This window comes from Megalobrama amblycephala, linkage group LG20 (genome assembly GCF_018812025.1).
Source record: "Megalobrama amblycephala isolate DHTTF-2021 linkage group LG20, ASM1881202v1, whole genome shotgun sequence".
NCBI classification, from domain to species: Eukaryota; Metazoa; Chordata; class Actinopteri; order Cypriniformes; family Xenocyprididae; genus Megalobrama; species Megalobrama amblycephala.
Genome location: NC_063063.1, coordinates 18553990 through 18577358, shown reverse-complemented (window position 1 = coordinate 18577358; position 23369 = coordinate 18553990). Strand labels below are relative to the sequence as shown.

At 36.3% G+C, this 23369-nt stretch overlaps 1 protein-coding gene across 1 annotated transcript in view; it reads left to right on the top strand.

The window, feature by feature from the left end:
- Positions 1 to 23369, top strand: part of usp54b (ubiquitin specific peptidase 54b) — a 207456-nt gene that overhangs the window by 26826 nt on the left and 157261 nt on the right. Inside the window, 1 exon segment of the mRNA XM_048169864.1 lies at positions 20341 to 21056. Within this exon segment, the coding sequence (XP_048025821.1) occupies positions 20910 to 21056 (147 nt within the window). The 5' untranslated portion in view covers positions 20341 to 20909.

Below are 23369 nucleotides of genomic sequence, written 5' to 3'. Positions count from 1 at the left end.
CTGAGATCCCTAGCTCTGCTTTTTCATATCTCCCACAGCCAGCTAGTGTGATATGCTGAAATTTATGCTGCGTTGTTAAATAGTGATAGGCTCTTTACTCCTCCGTTTGTGATATTACATTATTAGGCTGGATTATCATACCAGTGATACTAGGGCATTTATATTAAAAATATATGGGGAAATGACTAGGGCTCTGTGATATAGCTAAAAAATTATTGAAAAAGATTATTTTATGATTTTTTTTTTTTGAGTATAATATTGCATTATGTCATAAAGTAACTAATTGCATTAGTTACTTTTTATGGAAAGTAATGCATTACCTAATTTTGCCTTACTTTTTCCCACCTGGGCTGGACTTGGTTGTTTGTTTGTTTTTGGCAAATGTAAAGGCCCTTTCACACCAAAAGTAAAATGATGCAGAAGAACCTCAACATTCCTCAGCAATAAAAACAATATAAACTGAAACACAAACGTGATGTTTAACTAAAGCAATTTTGCTTATTAGTATGGTCAAATTGGATCATTAAAAGTCAGCAGCAAAGGCGTTGGTTAATAAAGTGAGATTAAATACATAAATTATGCATTATTTAACATTTTAATTATTGCAGGGTTGCTTAATAGTTTGCGGTTTTTATTAATTTTGAGGAATACTGAATCTGGTTTTGTGCAAGTGAGATGAGTAAATGTTCACATGTATTCACATGGAATATTTCTATATAAATATATTAAAATATTTAAAAATATAGGTAAACTTTGATATATATATATATATATATATATATATATTTTATATATATATATTTTATATATATATATATTTTTATATATATATATATATATATATGTATTTTTATATATATATATATATATATATATATATATATATATATTTTTATATATATATATATATGTATTTTTTATATATATATATATATATATATATATATATATATATATATATATATATATTTTTATATATATATTTTATATATATATATATATATATATATATATATATATATATATATATATATATATATATATATATTTAATAGTTATAAATCAGTATTGACCAACAGATATTATATACGTTAATATAATTGTTTAGGGCTAAATATTGTTTTTATATTTGTAATATGTTGGTAAATTTTGCTTTATTTTTATATTTCCCTCTTTTTATATTTTCCATCAGTTGAATGCTTTGGATATATATTACATCTTATGTGGCTGTTGAAGGCTGTTCCATTATCAAAGCATTATTTATTTATTTGCCATACGGGTGGCCCTATACGGGCCACCTCATCCAGCTAGAGCTCTTTGTTGCGTCTCTCCAAGGCTTTCATGAACCCAGCCCAGTAGTAAATCTTCCCTCTGCCCAGCTTCGCCACACTCTCCCAATCAATAAAAGATTACTTCTCATCCTCTCGCACTGAAAATGCATTAGCTGGTCCCTCATAAAGAGAAATCTTCTTACGTTTCACCACTGCCTTTATATCATTACCGAATCAAATCCAGAACTAATAGAGAATGTATTTGGATTATGCGTGGGTATAGAATTTGCTGAAAACAAGTGGCAGAGAATCAGAGGATTATTGTTTTTTTTTTTGTTTTGTTTTTTTTTTTTCAGTGTTGTTCCAGGCATATTAATTGTTGTCATTATGCATGAAAAATGCCAGGAAGCATGAAAGTAATGAATCCAAGTGTATTCTTTAGTCATGCATATCAGACCTCATTATTGGTGCCAGTGTCCCCTACGTCAAATAGGAGAGAGAGAGCAATATGTTCTGCCTTCATGTCATTATATGAACTCTAATAATGAATTTGAATGGGCCTTCTGTGTGTGTTCTTGGTGACGACGCACTATCGGTCCATCTGAATTGTCAGTTTAATTTAAGCGAATGCCCTCTTTGTGAGTCATGGGCTGAGTCACTTTGGTCCTCAGGGACGTACAGTCATCAATATGCATTAGCAGCACCTTGGCGATCTGCTCCCTCTTCTGCGCTGAATCTGCGAATTTAGCCCTCATGGCCCAGACACTGTGCAGGACCATTTATAGGAGATGAACAGAACAATTCACGGTTTTCTTCATTATGCATGCAAGCTGGATCCCACGCGTAAGCAAGATCTTTTAAGTCAGGATCATGTAAATCAGGTAAACCCATAAAGTTTTGTGTGATATCTGTGCAGGACATGAGAATTAACTGTCCTTGAAGTGCTTTTTACATTGAGTAAACTCCACCTCCAGGAATTATGTTTATTGCATGAGCAGAAGTTCATCTACCTAGAAAGTAACTCAGTCACTTCATGGGTGAATGCCCCAATATACTTCAAACGAAATCGAAGAACTAACTGATGTGACATCATTTTGAACAAAATCAGGCAAAAACAAAGTGTGTTTGTTATGGGAGTTCGAAACAGCTTGCAAAAGTTTGCTCCAGCTGCACAACACCTTCGTACAACACTTGGACCGTGATGATAACGTAATAGGAGGTGTGCTCTGAGGCTCCGCCTTCTTTCATGTGGAACTCTTCTCTGGCTCATTTCATCTGTTGAGTCCATCAAGGTAAGATCTCCGTGGGTGAAAACATGAACACACTGGATAGCCGCTTTATAGTAGAAAATGAAGTTGTGGTTCTGATGAAATGAGGCATTGACACTGCTTTTCATGTTTGATACTGTAAAGCTGCTTGCTTTTAAGCAATCTATTGAATGAAATGCCATATATAAACGTGATGTGACTTTACTGGAGTGCTAATTTGCAGAGAGCTCATGCTAACTTACCCATGTTGTTATGATCAGATGCTTTTCTTATGTTTTCAAATGCTTGCTGTTTTCAAATTTTTGTTGAGTTTATTTTGTTACTGAGAGGTAAGCGGGCAGCACATATTTACATATTCATCTAAACGCTGCTCTCAGCAGTGTGTTGTTAGATATGTTTGATAACAGTATATCGCTGCTCACATATTTCGAACTTTGTTTTACCCCTAAACAAAAAATGAAAAAGAACTTCGCAATGAGTACACGGAGCCTTTAGGGTGTTCACACTTGTTCAGTTCTCTTGGTTCTTTTGGACAGCAGTTCCGACGCCTATACTGAGCTGTACTGGGCAACATGGCACCTATGACGAGAACCAGGTAACCTTGAGCATTCTATCATTTTAAAGGGTTAGTTCACCCAAAAATGAAAATTATCCCATAATTTACTCACCCTCAAGCCATCCTTGGTGTATATGACTTTCTTCTTTCAGCCAAATACAATATGAATTGTATTAAGAAATATCCTGGCTCTTCCAAACTTTATAATGGGAGTGAATAATACCCTAGATTTCGAAGCCCAAAAAGCGCATCCATCCATCATAAAAATAATCCATACTGCTCCAAGGGGTTAATAAAGGCTTTCTGAAGCGAAGCGATGCATTTTTGTAAGTAAAATATCCATATTTATAACTTTATAAACACTAGCTTCCGGTAACGCCTGTCCGCGCATTCACAAGAAAGTCGAGTTCCACTGAAAGGGTGACCCCTGACCCAACGTATGATGTATGATGAAGGCATAGTGTAGGCTCAGGTGATAACTGACGAACACTGAAGTGTAGTGAATGGAGCAAAACAAAATGCTGGTCATGAATTAGAAGTCCAAAACAAGAAGTTTTAAAGAAAAATGTTGGAGGATTTCGATAGAAGAGAAGAGGAGCTACGTCATATGTTGGGTCAGAGGTCAAACTTCTGCTGGAACTCGACTCTCTCATGAATGCTTCGACTGCTGTTACCGGAAGCTAGTGATTTAAAAAAAAAAAAAAAATTTACTTAACATTTTAGGAATTGTAGGTGCATTACTCTATAGGAGGCTCCCACAGGAGCCTCAAGAAACTTTTCCATCCTCTACAATGACAGCTGCTCGCATAAAGAGCCCTATTTTAATGATCTAAGTGCATGGTCTGAAGCACATGGCACAGGTGCACTTATATTTTACATTGTAATCCTTATTTTTAATGTTAGGCATGTTTGTGTGCAACTGCGTGTCCCTGCGTGTGTAACAAGCAGAGTGTACGCACATTGTGCACCCGCCTATAGGCTCATATTACTAACACACCCTTTAAGTCACAAAAAAAAAAAAAAAAAAAAAATACTGCGTCATTGACTTAAGACCAGGTTTCTTTTGGTCAGTGGTGCAGTCGTTTTCAGTTGCCTCAAAATAGCTATACGCCAACAATGCACCTGAACACACCTCGTTTCTAGACCAGCATGCTCATGCGCGAACAGATGCGCTGGACGTGAAAATGATACCTGTGTCGGGCTGACACTAGCAAAAAACACTTGGATTGTGCCAGGTGTATGACAGGGCCCAAAGAGTTTGGCCTCATTCACATGACATGCTTAGCTCATTGCAACTTATGTAGATTTACTGGATATTGATTCCACTGTCAGATTTCATCACTTACTGTATAGACAGGCAGTCCTAAAGATTTATTTTGAATAAATCATGGGCACTTGGGCAGTGTGAACAGAGCCTTAGTGTCTAAAGCTCAAATGCATGACTACAGCTTGAAGCTTTTTTTATCCTCCTTTGAATCCCTCTTTCTCTCTTACTTCCAAGTACACATGCTGATGGGCACAGTGTGATGGTCGCATTGTCATGTGAATCACTTCTTTGAGGAGGTTACATCAGAAGAAGAGTTGGGGTTGCCACACAGCAAAATCGCCAGAGTTAAATCAACTCTGCTCAGAGTACATATGGTCCCTCTCTATATAGAGTTAAAATAACACTGAAGCAGAGTTAAAGTTAATGAGATAATATGCTGTTTGTGGAGTTGTTTAATTTAATGTCTTTTATCTTCAGTTGATTACATCTAAGGCTGTGGCTGGAAGTCTTTTGTTGTTATTATGTTTCTCTTCAATGATTCTGCTTGTTAACAGCAGGTGTTCATCACTAATCATAACTCAATTAATCACTTAATTATCTCATTAACTTTAACTCTGCTTCAGTGATACTTTAACACTATATAGAGCGGGACCATATGTAATATGAGCAGAGTTGGTTTAACTCTGGGGATTTTGCTGTGCACGATTATAACAACATTTTGACTCTCAAACGAATAATTGTGATTTGATTTATGATTTATTTATTTTGTTACATTTTCACAGACATAAATAACATACTAAATGTTAATTTTAATAAAGAACAATATTATAATTAACATTTTAAAAACATTTTTTCTACTTCAGTTGTGAAAGATCAGTTAAAACAGTATTATTAATTAAATATTATATTTTAAAATGTAATTTTACTGCTGTGAAGGTAAAGCTGAATTACTCAGAATTACTTCAGGAATCATTGTAATATGCTGTTTGGTGCTCAAGAAACATATTTTATTATTATTCATGTTAAAAATTGATGTGCTGCTTAATATTTTTGTGGAAACCGTGATGCATTTTTCCCCAGGATTAAGTAAAATATAACAGCATTCATGTGAAATAGAAATATTGTGTAACATTAGTGCTTTAGTGTCACTTTTGATCAAATTAATGCATCCTTGTTAAATAAAAGTTATTAAAATGAAAAGACTCCAAATCTTTGAGTTTTTCCACATTTTATGGAAAAAAGCATGTAATATAAAAAAGACATTTTGTGGATTGATCACGGTTATCTTGAATAATCAGATCAAGTAATCACAATCGGGTGATTATGTAATAATCACAAAGGGCCTAGTGTGTGTGTTTGTGTAGGATTACTAAAGACTTTCTTGTGTGTGATGTAACTTTTTCTCTTTTGAAAAGCCCTTTTGCATTTCAGAAGTTCTCCTTCGAGAGAACTTTCTATGCAATTGCATTCATTGAGGAGATTGCATTTTTTCTCAGACATGTTTTTCATCATCGCTTGCTACCAATATAATTGTCACTAAAGCAGATAATGACTTGGATTAGTTCAGGCTTTTGTTTGGATAAGAATATTCATGGGCATTTATGCACTAATGCCAACCATTACACTCCATCTGTCCTTTAAGAAAAAGACATCAGATTTCCAGCACAACGTCAGAAAGCTCTGTACGTACCATCAGTGGAATCCACAGCATAAGACGTCATCACTTTGAATTTCGTGACTGCTTCATTGCTTCTGCGTGTGGCGTTACTTAAACGTGGCTTTCTCCATCTCTCTGGCTCAGATTCAGGTCACTCCCTATAACACAGATGGTGCTGAGCCTCAAGTGATGGATGCTGGAGTATCAGTCAGTTCCGCAGAGCAGAGAGATGCATGTGGAAGTCTTTATCGTACCAGCCGATTGGCAGTTCATCAGAGCACTGCAGCCTCTTGCAGTAACTCATAGCCGGGCATTTCATCCTTATTCTCCTACACCCGCTCTCTTGTCTGATACAGCTTTAAAGCAGACGCAATGTGTTCTCCAGTTTGCCTGTGGGGGTTAGACCTACAGAGAGAGATGGTTCAGGGGAGAAATAATCTTTCCTGTGTGTGATAAATTCCTGCTGCTTTTTGCCTATTCAATGATATTTGCGTTACGTAAAGTTTCTGCCAGATGGAGACCTTGAATTTCATTTTCATTTCAACTCTGTTTTTGGGGTTGCGCAGTATGAATTGGCAAAGAATTTTTTAAGAGTGGTAAATGAAAGCTCTCTAGCTGTAATGAAAAGCTCACTCATCTTTGATGGAAATTTTTTTGGATTACAAATTTGTTAGATTTAACACTATTAAATCTTAATCAGACTTAGTTTTTCTGAACAAAACTGTTAAGAATATTGGGAAAATGTTGCTTTTTATCGAAGAAAATGAGTGTCCTGGGCAAGACTACTGCATGGCATATGTTCCAGGCTTGTGCTTTAGCGATATGACATTAGTTCATGGCTCGGTTTTCATGGTTACAAGCAAAAATTCACAGCATAAGACAGAGAGAAATAGAGAGACTGATATTTTTTACTGATATTTGTATTAGTGGTAAACCAGTATCGTTTTTTTGATGGCCAATGCTGATGCCGATGTCTTAGAAAGCAGTATAATTTCTGTTTATTTTATTTAATATTTTATGAATTAGAAATAAATAATTTGAATTTGTCTTATACTTTAGATAACAACTTCTGTATTCTATATTAGGCTACAGTATTTTTCACATATATATATATATATATATATATATATATATATATATATATATATATATATATATATATATATATATATATATATATATATATATATATATATATATATATATATATATATATATATATTATTTTATTTTATTTTATTTTATTTATTTATTTTTTCACACTGTGAAAATGACATGAATATGACATAGTGGGCAACTGAATATAGCACAGCATAGTTTAAAATCAAGAAATTAAAGTTTGTCGCTTATGTGTGATTATTATATATATATTTAAAGATTTGTTTAAATGATCAATTTGCTGAACGCTGATGGTAAATGTGAAAGTATTATTGTGTTTGCCTTTCTTTTACTAAAAATATAAAAGCAAATGCTATAATACTTTTTCTTATACCATTTTTTACAGTTCTATCTAATTACGTATTAGACAAAACTGTTAAACAGAGACGTCAAACTAATGAAGATGGAGAATGGGAGCGCTGTTTGTGTCAAAATAAAAGTCTTCCGACACATCGGCCAAACACTAAAACTCATCGACCGATACTGATATTTACAAAATGCTATAATATCTGCATATATATCGGACTTGGTGATATTAATAATAATAATAATAATAATAATAGCAATATATTTCAGATTTAGTGTAATTTCACATATTTTGTTTTGGGATGTTTTAAATTGCTATTTTTCACAAATAATGAAGCACTGATAAAGATTAAGTAGAAATAACATAATATATTGGTAAATGGAAATAAAATATTGGTAAAAAATACCAGTCTATGTAATAATAATAAGTTAAACAAAATAAATTATTAAAATGAAACCTATATTGGTATTTTTAATATTGTTGTTGTTGTTGTTGTTGTTGTTATTATAAGAAAAAGAAGAATGTCCTTTATATCAGTTAACAGGTGCATCAACATAAACCATGCTATTTTTTAGAAAAAAATGTATTATGTTCTAGAAAATAGCATCCTCTTCTAGACATACATAAACAAGTACAAACACACTGACTATCATAGATATTAATGTTGCTTGGAGTTTTTTTTTATTTTTTTACATTTTCAGCATGAAGTTGTACAAGATGCAATCAAACTGACGTCACTCGTGCTCTTGCTGTGTGCCAGTGTCACCCTGGGTTTTTGTCACTGTTAGATGGTTGGAGAAGCATGGCCAGAAAATGGAGTGTAATCACACTCTCTGCTGCTCTGTGTCGATACAGCAACCAAAGTGTTAGGAAACTCATACACATGCAATCTCATGTTTGTATGCACTGTCATACTCACTAGAGATGTGTGAAATGACGTGGTTTCAATATCGACTGCTAGTCTGGGTTGTCTGAATGACTCGTTAAGACTAGTCATCTTAAATTGTATAATTTGGCTGGTTTTGAGTTTTTTTGCATCTGACGCTCTTTTTTTAAGCAAAGATCAAGCAAAGATCATGATTTGCTCATGAGCCGACCACCAGCTCTTTTCAACATTTGTATGATATTAATGGTGCTTTCATAAAATATTGTCTTGGCATCACCTTCTCCCACCTTCAAAGCCTATATCAGTTCCCTTGCCAAAACTATTTTTTTCCCTTCTCCACCACATTACATGTCTCCACCCCATTCTTAGCTTGAAAGTTGTGGAGTATACACCTTCGTAACCTCAAATCTCAACTGTCGTAATGCCTTTGTTGTTATTAATTCATTTATTCATTCATTTTTATTTATTCATTTTTCTTAAATATATTTATTTTCCAGTGTATTTTTCTAGTTGGTTATTGGACAGCTAGTCAACAAGTCAATACCTATCCCTTAGTCAGCTTACCATTCTTCCCAGTGGCTAACATAATGAAATCCTGGCTTAATATAGCTATAAATGAAGAGAAAATGTCATCACTCTGGATGATTATGTCTGTCTTTTGAGGACAATCTCCATTTAGGAAAGCTGGTTTAGAACCATCTGTTCTCCTGAGGGTATTTATTTGGTTTGTTAGTGTGTTTGGTAGTGTGTGAGTGTGAACATAACTCTGAGTAGATCCCATTCCATTTTAAGCGCTTTGTGAGAGAACTGTTTGTGTCCTTGTATCCTGGAGTTTCTCTGTTGTGGAGCATAGTGTACTTCTGCTGTACAGCGTTTGCACATTTCTATCCAACTTTGTGCCGTTAGGAAGTTTTTTTTATGGCGCTCTCTCCTACTGTTCCGATAAATCGACTTAGCTGAAAGTCCTTGCTACTCTCTTCAGCTTCCCTCCATCATCCCTTGTTTTTTTTTGTTTTTTTTTGCCGTCCTCTTTGAAGTTCCTGGTCCTGAGGCGACATGGGGGTGCTCCGTTATTTAATGTGTCTGCTTTCACGTGGTGTCTCTGAAGGAGACAAGAAGGAAAGTCCGTGCTAATTTTTCTTTTCCCTGGAGAAGCAGAATAGCCGTAATAGCCAGGCTCGGATGGTAAGAGGTGACCGCAAGTTTAATACCGCCCTGCCGTTGTCACAGGGGGACAGTGGTTGAAATGGGATTCGCAACGAGAGCTGATGATTACATAAAAATATTAACTCCACGCTAATACAATTAAATGCCTGGACTTTAAATCCAGCCAGCAGATGTTTGTGCTATTTTTGGTTTAGTTTGCTACCATAATGAGTGAAGAGGAAAAATGCTTTATAATTTGACAGAAAAATAGTAGAGAAACAGCAAAATTGTGAAGAAAAAGGCAGTCTAAAGCTTGTGTTTGCTCTTGGCATGTGTGTCTATCCCCTGAAGTGCACTTTACCACAGCAAAATTGAATTGAATGACAACAAAGCCTTTAAAAGGTCTCTTGAAATGAAACCGCTTCACTGGCATCTAAACTTCTCAGTGCTGGCGGTGTTCACGTTGGCCTAGGTTTACCCGCTGGCCGTTCTCGCCCACGCCTCCTCTGCGGATCAGTGATCCTTCTGGCTCCATAACAAGCAGAGGAGAGGAGAGTCCTGCCTGTGAGCTGAAGAAAACTGCTGCAGCATCCAGCAGTTTCTTCAAGTAGCCTGCCTGTGTTTGTTTATCAGGGCTCAACAGTGACGATGGACCGCTGGTCTGGGGTCAGTGTGTGAGAGTTGTGGGCCAGTTGGCAAAACTGTCAACAGCCCTATTAGACCAGTGCTGCAATGTCACTACATCTGTATTGATTATGTTGTACATGTGTTTTTATTTTCAACTTGACTGTTTGGTTTTCTGTGACGTATTGAATGTTATTGCTGCATATAATTCAGATATTAACTTGCCTGGCTAGAACAGATGAGGTGAAATTTGTGAGAATGACTCTCACAAATTATTCAAATAAAGACAAGGTAGACAATTATTTTGAATTGTAATAATATTTCTCAGTATTAGTGTGTTACTGGATCTTGATCACATAAATTCAGCCTTGCACTGTAAATCCGAATAAGTTGAGGCAATCAGTAACATCAATTTTTTTTAGTTATCATCTTCAAAATTAGCATGACAAAACATTAATCACTACTAATTCTCCCTTTACCATTAATTTTGCACAAAAAAATATGATACAACACTTAATTTTAGCATTTACTCTCCCTTTTCGAGTGCCATGGGCAAAGCATGCAGGGAAATAAAAAAAAATCCCAGCCCAGTTTCAGTTGAACTTAAGGTAGGTTAAAGGTGCCCTAGATTCAAAATTGAATTTACCTCGGCATAGTTGAATAACAAGAGTTCCAGTACATGGAAATGACATACAGTGAGTCTCAAAGCTCCATTGTTTCCTCCTCCTTATATAAATCTCATTTGTTTAAACGACCTCCGAGGAACAGGCAAATCTCAACATAACACCGACTGTTACGTAACAGTCGGGGTGTACGCCCCCAATATTTGCATATGCCAGCTCATGTTCAAGCATTAGACGAGGGCAGCCAGTATTAACGTCTGGATCTGTGCATAGCTGAATCAACAGACTAGGTAAGCAAGCAAGGCCAATAGCAAAAAATGGCAGACGGAGCAATAATAACATGACATGATTCATGATATCATGATATTTTTAGTGATATTTGTAAATTGTCTTTCTAAATGTTTCGTTAGCATGTTGCTAATGTACTGTTAAATGTGGTTAAAGTTACCTATCGTTTCTTACTGTATTCACGGAGACAAGACTGTCGTTATTTTCATTTTTTAAACACTTGCAGTCTGGTATAATGCATAAACACAACTTCATTCTTTATAAATCTCTCCAACAGTGTGTAATGTTAGCTTTAGCCGCGGAGCATACTATCAAACTCATTCAGAATCAAATGTAAACAGACAAATAAATACTATACTTGCGCGATTAGACATGTTGCATGACGAACACTTTGCAAAGATCCATTTTGAGGGTTATATTAGCTGTGTGAACTTTGTTTATGGTGTTTAAGGCAAGCGCGAGCTCTTGGGGCGTGGAGCACGAGATTTAAAGGGGCCGCGTACCCTGAATCGGCGCATTTATAATGATAGGCAGTTAAAAAAATTAATAAAAAAAAACTATGTGGTATTTTGAGCTGAAACTTCACAGACACATTCAGGGGACACCTTAGACTTATATTACATCTTTTGAAAACATGTTCTTTGGCACCTTTAAGTCTAAATTAAAAGAAATGAGTTCACAATCTCAAAACAATGAAACAGTTCAGTTCACTTGAATATGTCAGTTCTCTGAACTCAAAAGAAAAAGAAAGCTCTAAATACTCACAACAGTTAATTTAACTGAACTTAACTGATTTGTTAACTTTAACTTAACTGATTTGTTTAATTTAAGTTTGTCCTACTCAAACCAATTAAGTATTTTGAGCGTTAGGGTTTACAGTGTGGTGAGCATAAGAGATGTCTTTCAAAAACATTTTACTGACCCCAAACATTTGAATGGTGGTTGTGTTTGTCTCTGTAGCACCAGTTTAATTGGGTATTTTCGTGCAGCATATACCTATCACACCATCAAGTGTGTATTTTAAAAAAAATACATTTAAATGATATATTTAATAGCAAGTGTTTCATAATCAAGTAAGTAAAATATTAATATTTAATTACTTATTGAATTTTATAAGAAATATTAATTAACTTTATAAAGTTAAACATGTATACCTACTAAATCTACGCTCTCTTGCCCTGTTCGTCATGTGACAATGTTGCATGTGAAGTGTCATGATGTGACACATGTGCCATAAGATTCATTTTGAACTATTGTTTGAAAGGTGTTTATGAAAAATATAATTTTTTTTTCTTTTTATGTTGAAATTCATTTTTTGTGGTGTAGTGAAATGCTAGCAGTGGAAGTAAAGTGACTAAATTCTGACTCAGCTGGCAAGCAGAAAAAAAACACACTGTTGATCCCTGAGCAGTGAACGACACCGGATTACATTGTGCCGGATTCAGCCTGACAGTTCCACGGCGTATCTCTCCTGCTGTGCCTGGCGTACTGCAGTCACGCAAACCCTATCAGTGGGAGGCGGAGAGAGGTGCAAGGTGACGCGGCAGCTACATGCAGACAGATGTCAGTCTCTCTGCGGGCTCCAGGCATCAGAAGGGCCGCTTCCGGATGAGGTGTGGCACCCAGGCTGAAGAAATGTTTCAGCCCTTGGGCTAATAATTCAGTTTCAACGGATTACACTCATTCCCAAAGATAAACATTCTCTCATTTTTATCTTTACTTTAGTGCTAAAGAAATGATTCCTCATACCTGAGCTGATGACTCTTTTCTCCATTTAGTTCAGTCATGGATTGGTTGCAGAATGGGCTTCTATTTTCTCTGTGGAATGGAAAGAGAGAATCCTTGACCATTTAGCAGCTGGGTTTAAAGACACACGTAGACTGTGAATTAAATCTTCACACACTGTGGAAATATGATATTTGTTGAATACTGTTTCGTCATTAATGAATAACTACAACAAACGAGTAACACAATATTAACATTCTAGTGACTTCTATTAACTAACAACTAAAAAATGTAAATCCATAAAGACTCTTCACTGGTTTTTAATGACTGAATTGGCTGCTCCATACAGGAACTGAAAGTTGTTTCTGACAGAGGTGATGTTTAAGTCTGTCACTAGTGTGACTGTGTAAATGGTGAGGTGGTCTTCAGGGCTCGTGAGAGTGTTCATGGATGAGTGAGTCTGCTCTCCAGTGGCAGCACTATAAAGGCTCTGTTAATGGCTATAGCTTTCTACATGTGTACTTTTCCTGTAGTGTCTCTTCTTTTGTTTTTATGGGTTATTCTAAACCCTTGGCAAACCTCCTGGGTTATGTTGTTTCATGTTTCACACCGTTTACATTTTACTTTTACTATTTTACACTATAGACTATCGTTCAAAAGTTAGAGAGATTTTTAAAAGATTTTTTTTCTTTGTCATGAATAAATTATATTTTAAAATAAATTAAAATAGAAAAAAAATATTTTAAAATAATATTTCTCAATATTACTGTTTTACTGTATTTTTAATCAAACACATGGTGAGCATAAAAAACTTTTGAACAGTATAGTATCTTCTAACTTTTGCCTCAGTTGAAAATTTGCCATGACAAGTAGGATGCCTAACATTATTATTTTATTATTATTAAGATGCGTTTTGTTTGATCGGATTTCAAGGAGATGTGGGAGACACATTTCCGTTTACACCTGGTGTTTTAATCTGTCTCTTTTAGTCCACTTTCGACCACTTCTGTCCTGATTTCTTTGAGGGGAGGGTCTATGGGTGGGTAAATATATGGGCTTTTTCAGATCTTTCAATCTAATGGACCAAATAAGCTTGCACAATTTACATATGAATGTGACCAGAGACGACGGAAAAACATACTGAGAGCAGCAGCTTTTGCTTCTCCTCTGATAGCCGCAAGACCACATCGAACGCTGTGAATGCATGTTAGAAATCTGGAATGGCGAGAGAACATTGTGCTTAGTACATTTTTCGTCTTCAAACTAAACTTAGGTCTTCAGCCGACAAGTTTAAATCCCTTCTTGCTAGCACGCTTTCCATGTTTAGGCATTAGGTCAGTAGTCAGAGAGTTGGGGGTCTTTTGTGGCTGTTCGAAGGCATTGGCCTAAGAAAACAAGAAAGCAATCCGGTCGAATGCGTTTTCGACTACCTCTGGAAGTTGTCAAAAGTGGACAAGCTCAAATCTTTTTAGACCCCGTTTACACCTGTATTTAGGGTTGTACACTTGTGATCCGATTGACAAAAACACTTCTTAATACCAGGTGTAAACAGGGCCAAATATGCAAGGAAAAATGCTAAATCACTTTTCTTGGGAATTAAAAAAGTATGAGAAATACAGTTTCATGGTCTTTAAGAAATATTTATGACTGGTAGATTTTCTCAGTTTTCTCATTTGGCTGGTGTGAAACAAGTTCATTTTGGAGCCTGACTTTATTCATGTGTTTTCATGTTCAACAGTTTCACATTTCAAATGAAGGAGATGAATGAAGCTTGATGTAATGAGTTGCTTACACTCTTTCTGCTTGGGTTTTGCTGCTGTACAGACTGAAACCCGATGAAAATGTTTCTTCCACCATTCTGTTTATTTTCAGTTCAAGCCAGTTCAGCGCAATCTCCACTCTGCAGCCGATTCTAAAGATTTCATTGGTCATGTCAATCACAGCGCTGATTGCCTACGCAATGCTTCAACAAATACTAACCCCTAACCCTACCTCACATCCTAACCGCAACCGATGAAATTGGCTGTGGGCGGGATTTTTGCCGAACTAGAAAAAAACCCTCCTGTTTGCTCTGTGAAATAAGAAAAATACAACCCTAGGGATGTTTATATGGAGGCCCAAGAGGTGAAAATCAGGGATCATGAGAGCCTCATCCATCTCTCTCCTGTTCTCTCTTTGTAGAATCCCAGTGCCCTCTGTGTGGTTGCCAAGGTATCTCCACGGCTGTGGATCCTGGCAGTGTGGCAATGGAACTCTGCCATTTAATGGAATTAAAAGGGGATTTAGGGAGATGCGTGTGTGTGTTTAGGGGGATTGGTGGCCAGCAGAACTGTGAGGTATGGAGGCGGGGCTTTGCGGTTGCCGCACAGTGCAACAGAGTGTTACGTAACGTGTTTACTAACACACTAGCCAGGAGGCGATTACTTCCCATAGTTCATCCTGACCTGTTCTGATTGATAGCGGCTCTCAATTGGTTCCCGAGCGTCTGATTGTTGCTGGGTTAATGAGACGGCCCTATCCGCCCAGCTCCAGAGGACACGGCCTTTTCAGAGCTGTTGGTCTTGTGTATGTTATTAGGTGCTGTATTGGGCTGAGCTTATTTGGATAATCAGAAAGGCCCTCTACTCTCTCTCATTAGTTCACTCTCTCTCTTTTTGTCCCTCTCTTCGTAATTGTTGGCTGTGTTGTGCTGTGCTCTGCAGTGCATTATATAAATGCATAAACCCTCTGGTGCAATGGTTGCACAGTGCCAGCTAGTGTATGACAGTATCGGTCGGGGCATCGACCGGCACGTTGCTTGGGGGGATGGACTGCACTGTCGTCATGGTAGCCTGTGACTCACAATTGTACCCCGTGCTACTCAGTCAGGTCACATGACAACATCCATGAATAACTCCTTCACTAACCTCAGCAGAGCCGCCCACTGAGAATGAATGTTTACACCTGTTTTATGTAAAACAAGACACACATGCACATGGAAAAGCATATCAGCATATATATTTTTTAAGGTACACTATATAATTTTTGACCCTCTAGTGGTAATACATTAACAGCAAAAAAACTGCTGTTAATGTATTACTCTTAATAATAATGTATATAAAAAATAGATATGACTCTTCAGTAAAATATCACTTTGTGAATCATTAAATATTTTGGACATTACTTTTCTTATGTAATATTTTAAACATAAAATAATATCTAAAAATATTTAATTAACTCTAAATAACTTCAGTATTGATGTTTTCCTCAATTTTTTTTATTGTACTGTACTGTAAAACAAAAAATTTGTTTAAACTTTATTTATATATCAATACATAATTAAAATGTAAGTACTCTGAAAAAGAAAGTATAAAAATCGAGTGTCTGTAGACCTCTCACGACTGTTTTAAAGACAGCTCATTATTTCCATTCACTCCACCCCCTCCCTTCTGGGCTCCTTCCAAAGCCACGCCCCCAAAACGCATGAACGTGCAACTCCGACCACTGAGCTAGAAGACGCATTATTTACCTGAGACGAGCGGAGAGGAAGGAGCACAGTGCATGTAGTGACATCATGTCAGAATCACATGTAATAAAAATAACTTTATAATTATGAAGATAAACAAACAAGATGTATTTTAGTACTCACTATCAAGCTAGCATATTGATATTGGTAAAGTTTAAAATATATATTTTTTGATTCGCTAACGAGCTAGTTATCTATAAGGCAAAGCTAAAAACAGGTTGCATGATACACGTTTTTCCATTACCATCATTTACACTGTGAGAAGATGAATTTCGTGTAAGATTCATAACATATACGTTGTTCTACAGATAAACAGAGTAACATACACTCAAATATCAACTCACAACTGCATTGCAGACACAAAATAATAACACACACATACAACAAAGTGTGTACGACACACACAGATACAAGATAAAGACATCAGTAAACATAGGTAGAGAATATAAAAACAAAACAAAGGCGAAAAAAAAACGTGCAGGTAAACTTACAGGTGAACATGGTAAAAGAGTTAGACAGAGGGTAAATATAGTTCTAAGAAAAGTTCCTAGATGCGGAGTAACTTTAGGCCTACTATCTGTTAAACGTATTTAGTTATCTAAAGCAAAATTATGCACAATTCAACACTATAGCTATCATCTTGAGCTAGGCCTATAGATTATTTATCGTCTCTACTACGGCTCGCTAAGTAATGTTATGTTAGCTATATTACGCAGCTATGTGTGCTAATGACACATGCTTCATGAACAAATAAACAAAAAAATATGTATGATCAAAATACAAAAAGAAAGATTTACCTGTCCAGCAGAAATAAAGCCATCAAGGAGTCACTTTTAGCCCCTTGAGTTCCCTCAGTTCTCGCCATCGCTGGAAAGCCACGCCGATATTAACTCGCGTTTTATTTCTTTGTTATCCAAAACTTTTTGTTATTGCCTTTTCTTGTACTGTTACTGTCTTCCTTTTTTTGCCTGGTTTGCCTTCACTAACTGCATAGGCCGGTACTGTGAATTTTGCTTGCTGTTTCTCTGCCATTGTTTTGGTATTCCTAGGATCCGTAATCAAATCAAACATGCGCGCGCAAGTGGGCAGGTCATGTGTGGCAAAAGGGTGGTTGCCATGGTTGCGAGAGAGTGACAGTCGCCTAAGCCAATCTATGTTTCTCCCGGATGGAAATAATGAGCTGTGTTTAATACAGATTAAACGGTTAGATCACTGATTTTTATACTCTTTTTATCAGAGTTCTTACATTTTAATTACATGGATATATATATAGAAAGTTTAAACAAATTTGGAACAAAATGTTTTACCTACCCTGCCTTTAAGGATGTGGAAAACATCAGTACTCAAGTTATTTAAAGTTAATTAAATATTTTTAAATATTATTTTATTATTTTAAAAATATTAAAATATATGAAAAGCAATGTCCAAAATATTTAATTATCAATAAAATGATCTATTTTTTATATGCATTATTATTAAGAGTAATACTTTAAAGCTGCAGTCCATGACTTTTTTTTGGTTAAAAATTATCCAAAATCAATTTTTGAGCAAGTACGTAACCAGCCAGTGTTCAATCTCCTTACTGTAGCCTGAATCACAACGGTAAGCTTGTAATAATGTTTTCTAATAAGAGCAGTACTGGTGGGTTTCCACAGGAAATTCGAGCGTGCAGCCATTCGTCTTTGTGTCATTACGTCTCATCTGTTTACATAAAGAAGGAGTCCCCGCTAGTAGGCTATATGGCATGTGAGGAAGCTGCAGGCGGCGGATCATTTATAGCCTTTTCTAACAGCAGCTGCAATAATTAAACGTATTATTTTGATGGCGGATTGTAATCCAGAAAGGTCCAAATGACAATCATCTGACAACTGGAGATTCACCCGTAGTTGAAATTTAAATGTACAGGTAACGCTAATACACACTAAATACATAATCACACAATGCTGATGTTGTTAATGTTGACAATTTGAGAACAAAGTATATCAATAATAATAATTTGCACAGTTTGATGTGATCCGAGCTAAGCGATCGTTAGATTTAATTACCATTGGCAGTGCGATTTATTGTAATGCTTTTTTTCTCAGTTGGTCAGAACAGAAGTGGCAGATTTGTTACTTGTTCAGATGACATTTCCCGGTGAAAATTCTTATTTAGGTCATATTTCCAAGACTACATTAAACATTAGATTCATCCACGCTGAGGAGCTGCGACGATGCACAACCCACGTAAAGATGATAATTCCGCAAATAACTGCAATTGCAGGTTTCGAACAGAGATGGCGACAAAGAGGCAAAACTTACGGACTGCAGCTATAACAGCAAATTAAACTCATGCTAAACAACATGTATTGCAGTACAGTAGAATAAAATCTATTATGCTTAGCGTGACTTTAACTAGTCATGCTAAACATAAAATAACACTTTTTGGATCACTAAATATTTTGGGACATTTTGCTCATATTTAAGTCAATAAAGGACACTTTAAATACACAGTTTAAATGCATTGCATGATGCTACACTGGTCACCAGTGAGTGCCGACATGATGGTCAGGTGGGATAATGCAGGGAGACAGACAGATTAACCTGTTGTTAGACCCCAATAAATGGCTTGACAAGCCATGTTTCCTGTCCTGTGTTGACATATTTCCAACTGAAACAGGAAGTTTGGATCCTTTTTTTGGTTGTGTCGTGTTAGCAAACTATCAGTGTTTTTCAGTTAATGCAACCTTAATTTTTTGCTGAAATTGTTGAGCTTAATTTATTAAATTATCCATGTCATTGAATCAATCATAGGTGATCATAAACATCCCTAGCTTACACAGAGCTGACCTTGTTTAAGAAGAGTGGGAACTCCACATAACATCTGCCTCAGCTCTGTCACACTCACTGTTCTTCCACATCAGAACATCCTTCTTCATGCCTCTGCCTCAGGAGAACAGGACAAACTGCAATGCCTCGCTCAAGCTCCGGCTGGACAGAGTGTGTGTTTTGTGTGTGAACATGGGTGTGTATTTATGTAGTAGTTGGAATAGGACATTTGCTCAGCATGCCACTGCCTCCAACCTTGCAGGAGAGCTCTGTGATGCAAGCTGTGTCTCTGCAGTGCTGCTGTCTTTCCTCTCCTGCTTCCCTCTCTCTTTACCTTCATCTTTCACTTGCTTTCTGCTGGTTGAAAAGGGGAGAGGATGAGGGCATGAAGCATACGATGAGTGGAGGATGAGTGGAAGAAAGAGTGGAGATTTTGCCTTTATACCTAAGTTGATATATTTGCATAGCAATCGGTGCGCGAGGACTGCTTTATGTACTGTACATATGAGAGGTGTAAAAAGACATAAAGTGATGTGAAAATAGGTAGATGACATATAACCTGGTTTTGACTCACCATATTTACTATATTTTATATTTTAAAATCATTTTAAATTGTGTTGATTTTTAAAAGTACAAATATTGTATGTAGTCTCTCAATAAAATATAAGGAAAATGCAATTATAATAATTATAGAATTATTCAATTGCAAAAATAATTGCATTCTTTGGTCTACATAAGAGACTTTCAAAAACATTAAAAATGTTACCCACATCAAACTTTTGTGTATTTTTACTGATTAGAGACAATTTGTTTGTTTTATGATCTTATATTTTGGTTTGCGTCCATCAAGTAAAAAATTAAAAGAAAGAAAATATAAAGCATTGTATGTTTTTGGATCATCCAAAATATTGTCAAAAAATGGGGAGAGAGAAATAAATTGAGGGAGGTGCATATCTGAGACTCAGAATCCAAAAAGTAATTTACCACATTTATGTTCTCAGAGGATTACATGTTCTTTTGTGTAAGGAAAGTGGAACAAAAATTTAAATCTGTTAAAGGTTAAAAATAATAATGATTTTCAAACAGGTTTCCCAAGCACTCCTAATCCCCCTCCTGCCCTAGACCAACCATCAATCTTATAACAGTCACAGTGCACTTTTTTTCACTTTATTAACATCAGAAGGACTTGTTTTTTAAATTGGGAAAATAAAAGAAAAGTTTTTGAGTGTAAATTATTATTTCTTTTTTTCAGACCAGCTGGGCAAAGAGAGAACACATTGTGGAGGCTCAGAGGTGAAGATCAGTCAGCGGACAGAAAGTGGACACAGCGTCGTGAGGACAGTGTCTCGGACCACAGACATAGACACAAGCACTTACTCTAACAAACTCTGCAAAAGTCACACAGCTGGTTTTAACCAGGCCAGTATTTGCGTTTGACCCCACTTTACCATCTCAGGTGCGGGGAGGCGTTTAGACAGACAGACATTAGTGAGACTCACCTGCCCCCTCGAGAGAAAACATCACTATTATATTCACACCTGTTAGCAGATTCTTTCATTATAATTTTTTTTTGTACTCACTGACTAAACACCCATCTCTGACCCACATATTCCTCTCTCATGGGAGTAACATAGAGAACAGCCCAGCAAAGACACTCTTTTCTCACTCTCTCATATTCTCACACACACACACACACACACATACACATACACATACTCGTCTGCACTGTATTCAGGATGCCCTCCTCCTCCAGCGTGATTAGCTGGGGAAGGATGTGGCTCTTGTGGTGATTGGAGGGGGGAGCGAAGCAGAGCTGGACCCATGTCGTGGAAGCGGAACTACTTTGCGTCTGGCAGCAGTGGGCTGCAGGGGATGTTTACCCCACGCACCATGACCTCCATCGCTCCCAGCAAAGGCCTGAGCAATGAGCCGGGTCAGAACAGCTGCTTCCTAAACAGTGCATTGCAGGTAGGACTGAAATTTGCCTTATGAGTATTGCATTAATGTTTTACTTTAGAGATGCAGTGCACACAGTAACCAAATTTAACGTGCTAAGTGATAAATGCAAGTAAAATTTGGTTTTGAAGAAACTGTTTGCTTGTAGTTTTATTATAAACTGCAAAGAAATACAAGCAGTGTGTTCTGGAGATATCAGGGAATTTTAAAATTGTGATTTCCAGGCCTTAAAAAGTTATGGAAACAAATAGAATATTAAAAATCATGGGGAAAAAACAGAAATTTCTAAATAATTTAGATTTTTGTCAAAATCAAATTATTATCAGAAACATTTCTATTGGATAGATATTGACACCTGTAAACATATGTCGATTTAAAAAAAAAATCTAAAATTTTCTAATGCTCACCAATACTGCATTTATTTGATTAAAATATAGTACAATCAGTAACATTGTGAAATATTACAAATTAAAAATATTATTCATATATTTTAAAGGTGCCGTAGAACGTCTTTTTAAAAGATGTAATATAAGTCTAAGGTGTCCCCTGAATGTGTCTGTGAAGTTTCAGCTCAAAATACCCTATAGATTTTTTTTAATTAATTTTTTTAACTGCCTATTTTGGGGCATCATTAAATATGCGGCGATTCAGCGCGCGGCCCCTTTAAATTCTCGTGCTCCCTGCCCTCCGAGCTCGCGCTTGCCTTAAACAGCATAAACAAAGGCCCTGTCCCAAATGGCACACTCCGGACTTGTGGACTTCCTCAGAGTCCACACTTTGGTGACGTCATGTAGTGCAGACCTATAGGGCCCTTGGCGCAAGTCCACAAGGGCGCATTGAGAGGTATTTTTGGGACAGACTGCAGGTTTGGGGATAATATTTAGCATCAAGAACAGGGGCCCGTTCTTCGTACGTCGCTAACTCAGTTAGCTGGATTTGATTGTTGACGATTTGGCATGATCTTGGATCGTTTGGTTCTTCGAAGCACATCCTAGACTTGCTGTCATAGCAACAGGTCCGTAAGCTCAAACCTGCTCGGGAGCAGGCTTACTTCATGTAAACAGGATTAGATTGCATCTTTTTAAGCGGAGGTGATGTTTAAAGTCTGTCCCAGCCTCTGCTACTTTCCCACAAGAGTACCCTAATGTAAACCAGGGACAATAATAATGATTTAAAAATAAATTTGCAAATAACACTATAATGCCGTGTAGTGTCATAATATAGACACCAACAGTTTTACTCTGTGAGAGATTCATTCGTGAGGGAATAATTACGTAATATTTTTTATTGGAGTTTTACACACATGATGTACAGATGTCTATGCCATACATGCATTTGTACATTTGAACCGCGACATATATTATGGGAGTGGCTTGATGAAGCGCAGGAGATGCAGATAACTTGATCTTGACCCTTAAGAAACTTTAATTAATGCTGTCAAATATGCTTCAAAGGTAAATTAGTTGCTAATTACAACATTGAAATAAAAAATTGAATGTACAAATAATAGAAATTGTGAATATAGCCTAAATAATTGGGTAATCATGTAAAAAAAAAAAAAATAGTGCACATTTCATTTATCTAACATTTATGTCTTTCTTCTGTCATTTATTCGCTTGGCTGTTTCCTTATAAATGTCTAGAAATTCGTCAAGTTTTTCGTCAGGTGTCTTTTCTCATTCTATGATGTCATTACGTTGCCGTCTTGACTCCAGCAAATCGCTGCATTGCTGATCAATGTTTCTACTATCGATACATATCCCCTTTTAAGCCAACACATGAACGCGCAATTATCTCAGATAACTCAATCCAGCGATACTAATCATACACAACAGGTGTGTTCGAAGAACCCAATTAGCCGGATCATGATTAGCATGATGATATCATCTTGGATGTGTCATTTGATCTCGGATGTAATAAGCAACGTACGAAGAACGGGCCCCAGGTTTCTTTTCTTTTGCAAAATATTATCTCCATGTCAACTACACAGCCTGCTTTTGCTTATGCCACCAGGACATTAGACAATATATACATGCTTATTTCAATAATGTATACAGTTGTAATAATACATAATGTTTCATTTGAACTAAGATTACAATTTTAACACATAATAAACATGTGAGTGAGTTTCAGATGAATTTACAGGTTTAAATATAAATACTAGGTTTACATGTGACTCTGTAAAGCCCTGACATTCGGTTCTATTTATTTAATGAATCATAATGCGATCGTATTATTCAACGCGCTATTATTATGTTTGAGATATCAACCACTGGTCGATGACCATAATGTTTGTATAAACTGTAGGTAACAACTGGTAAAATGT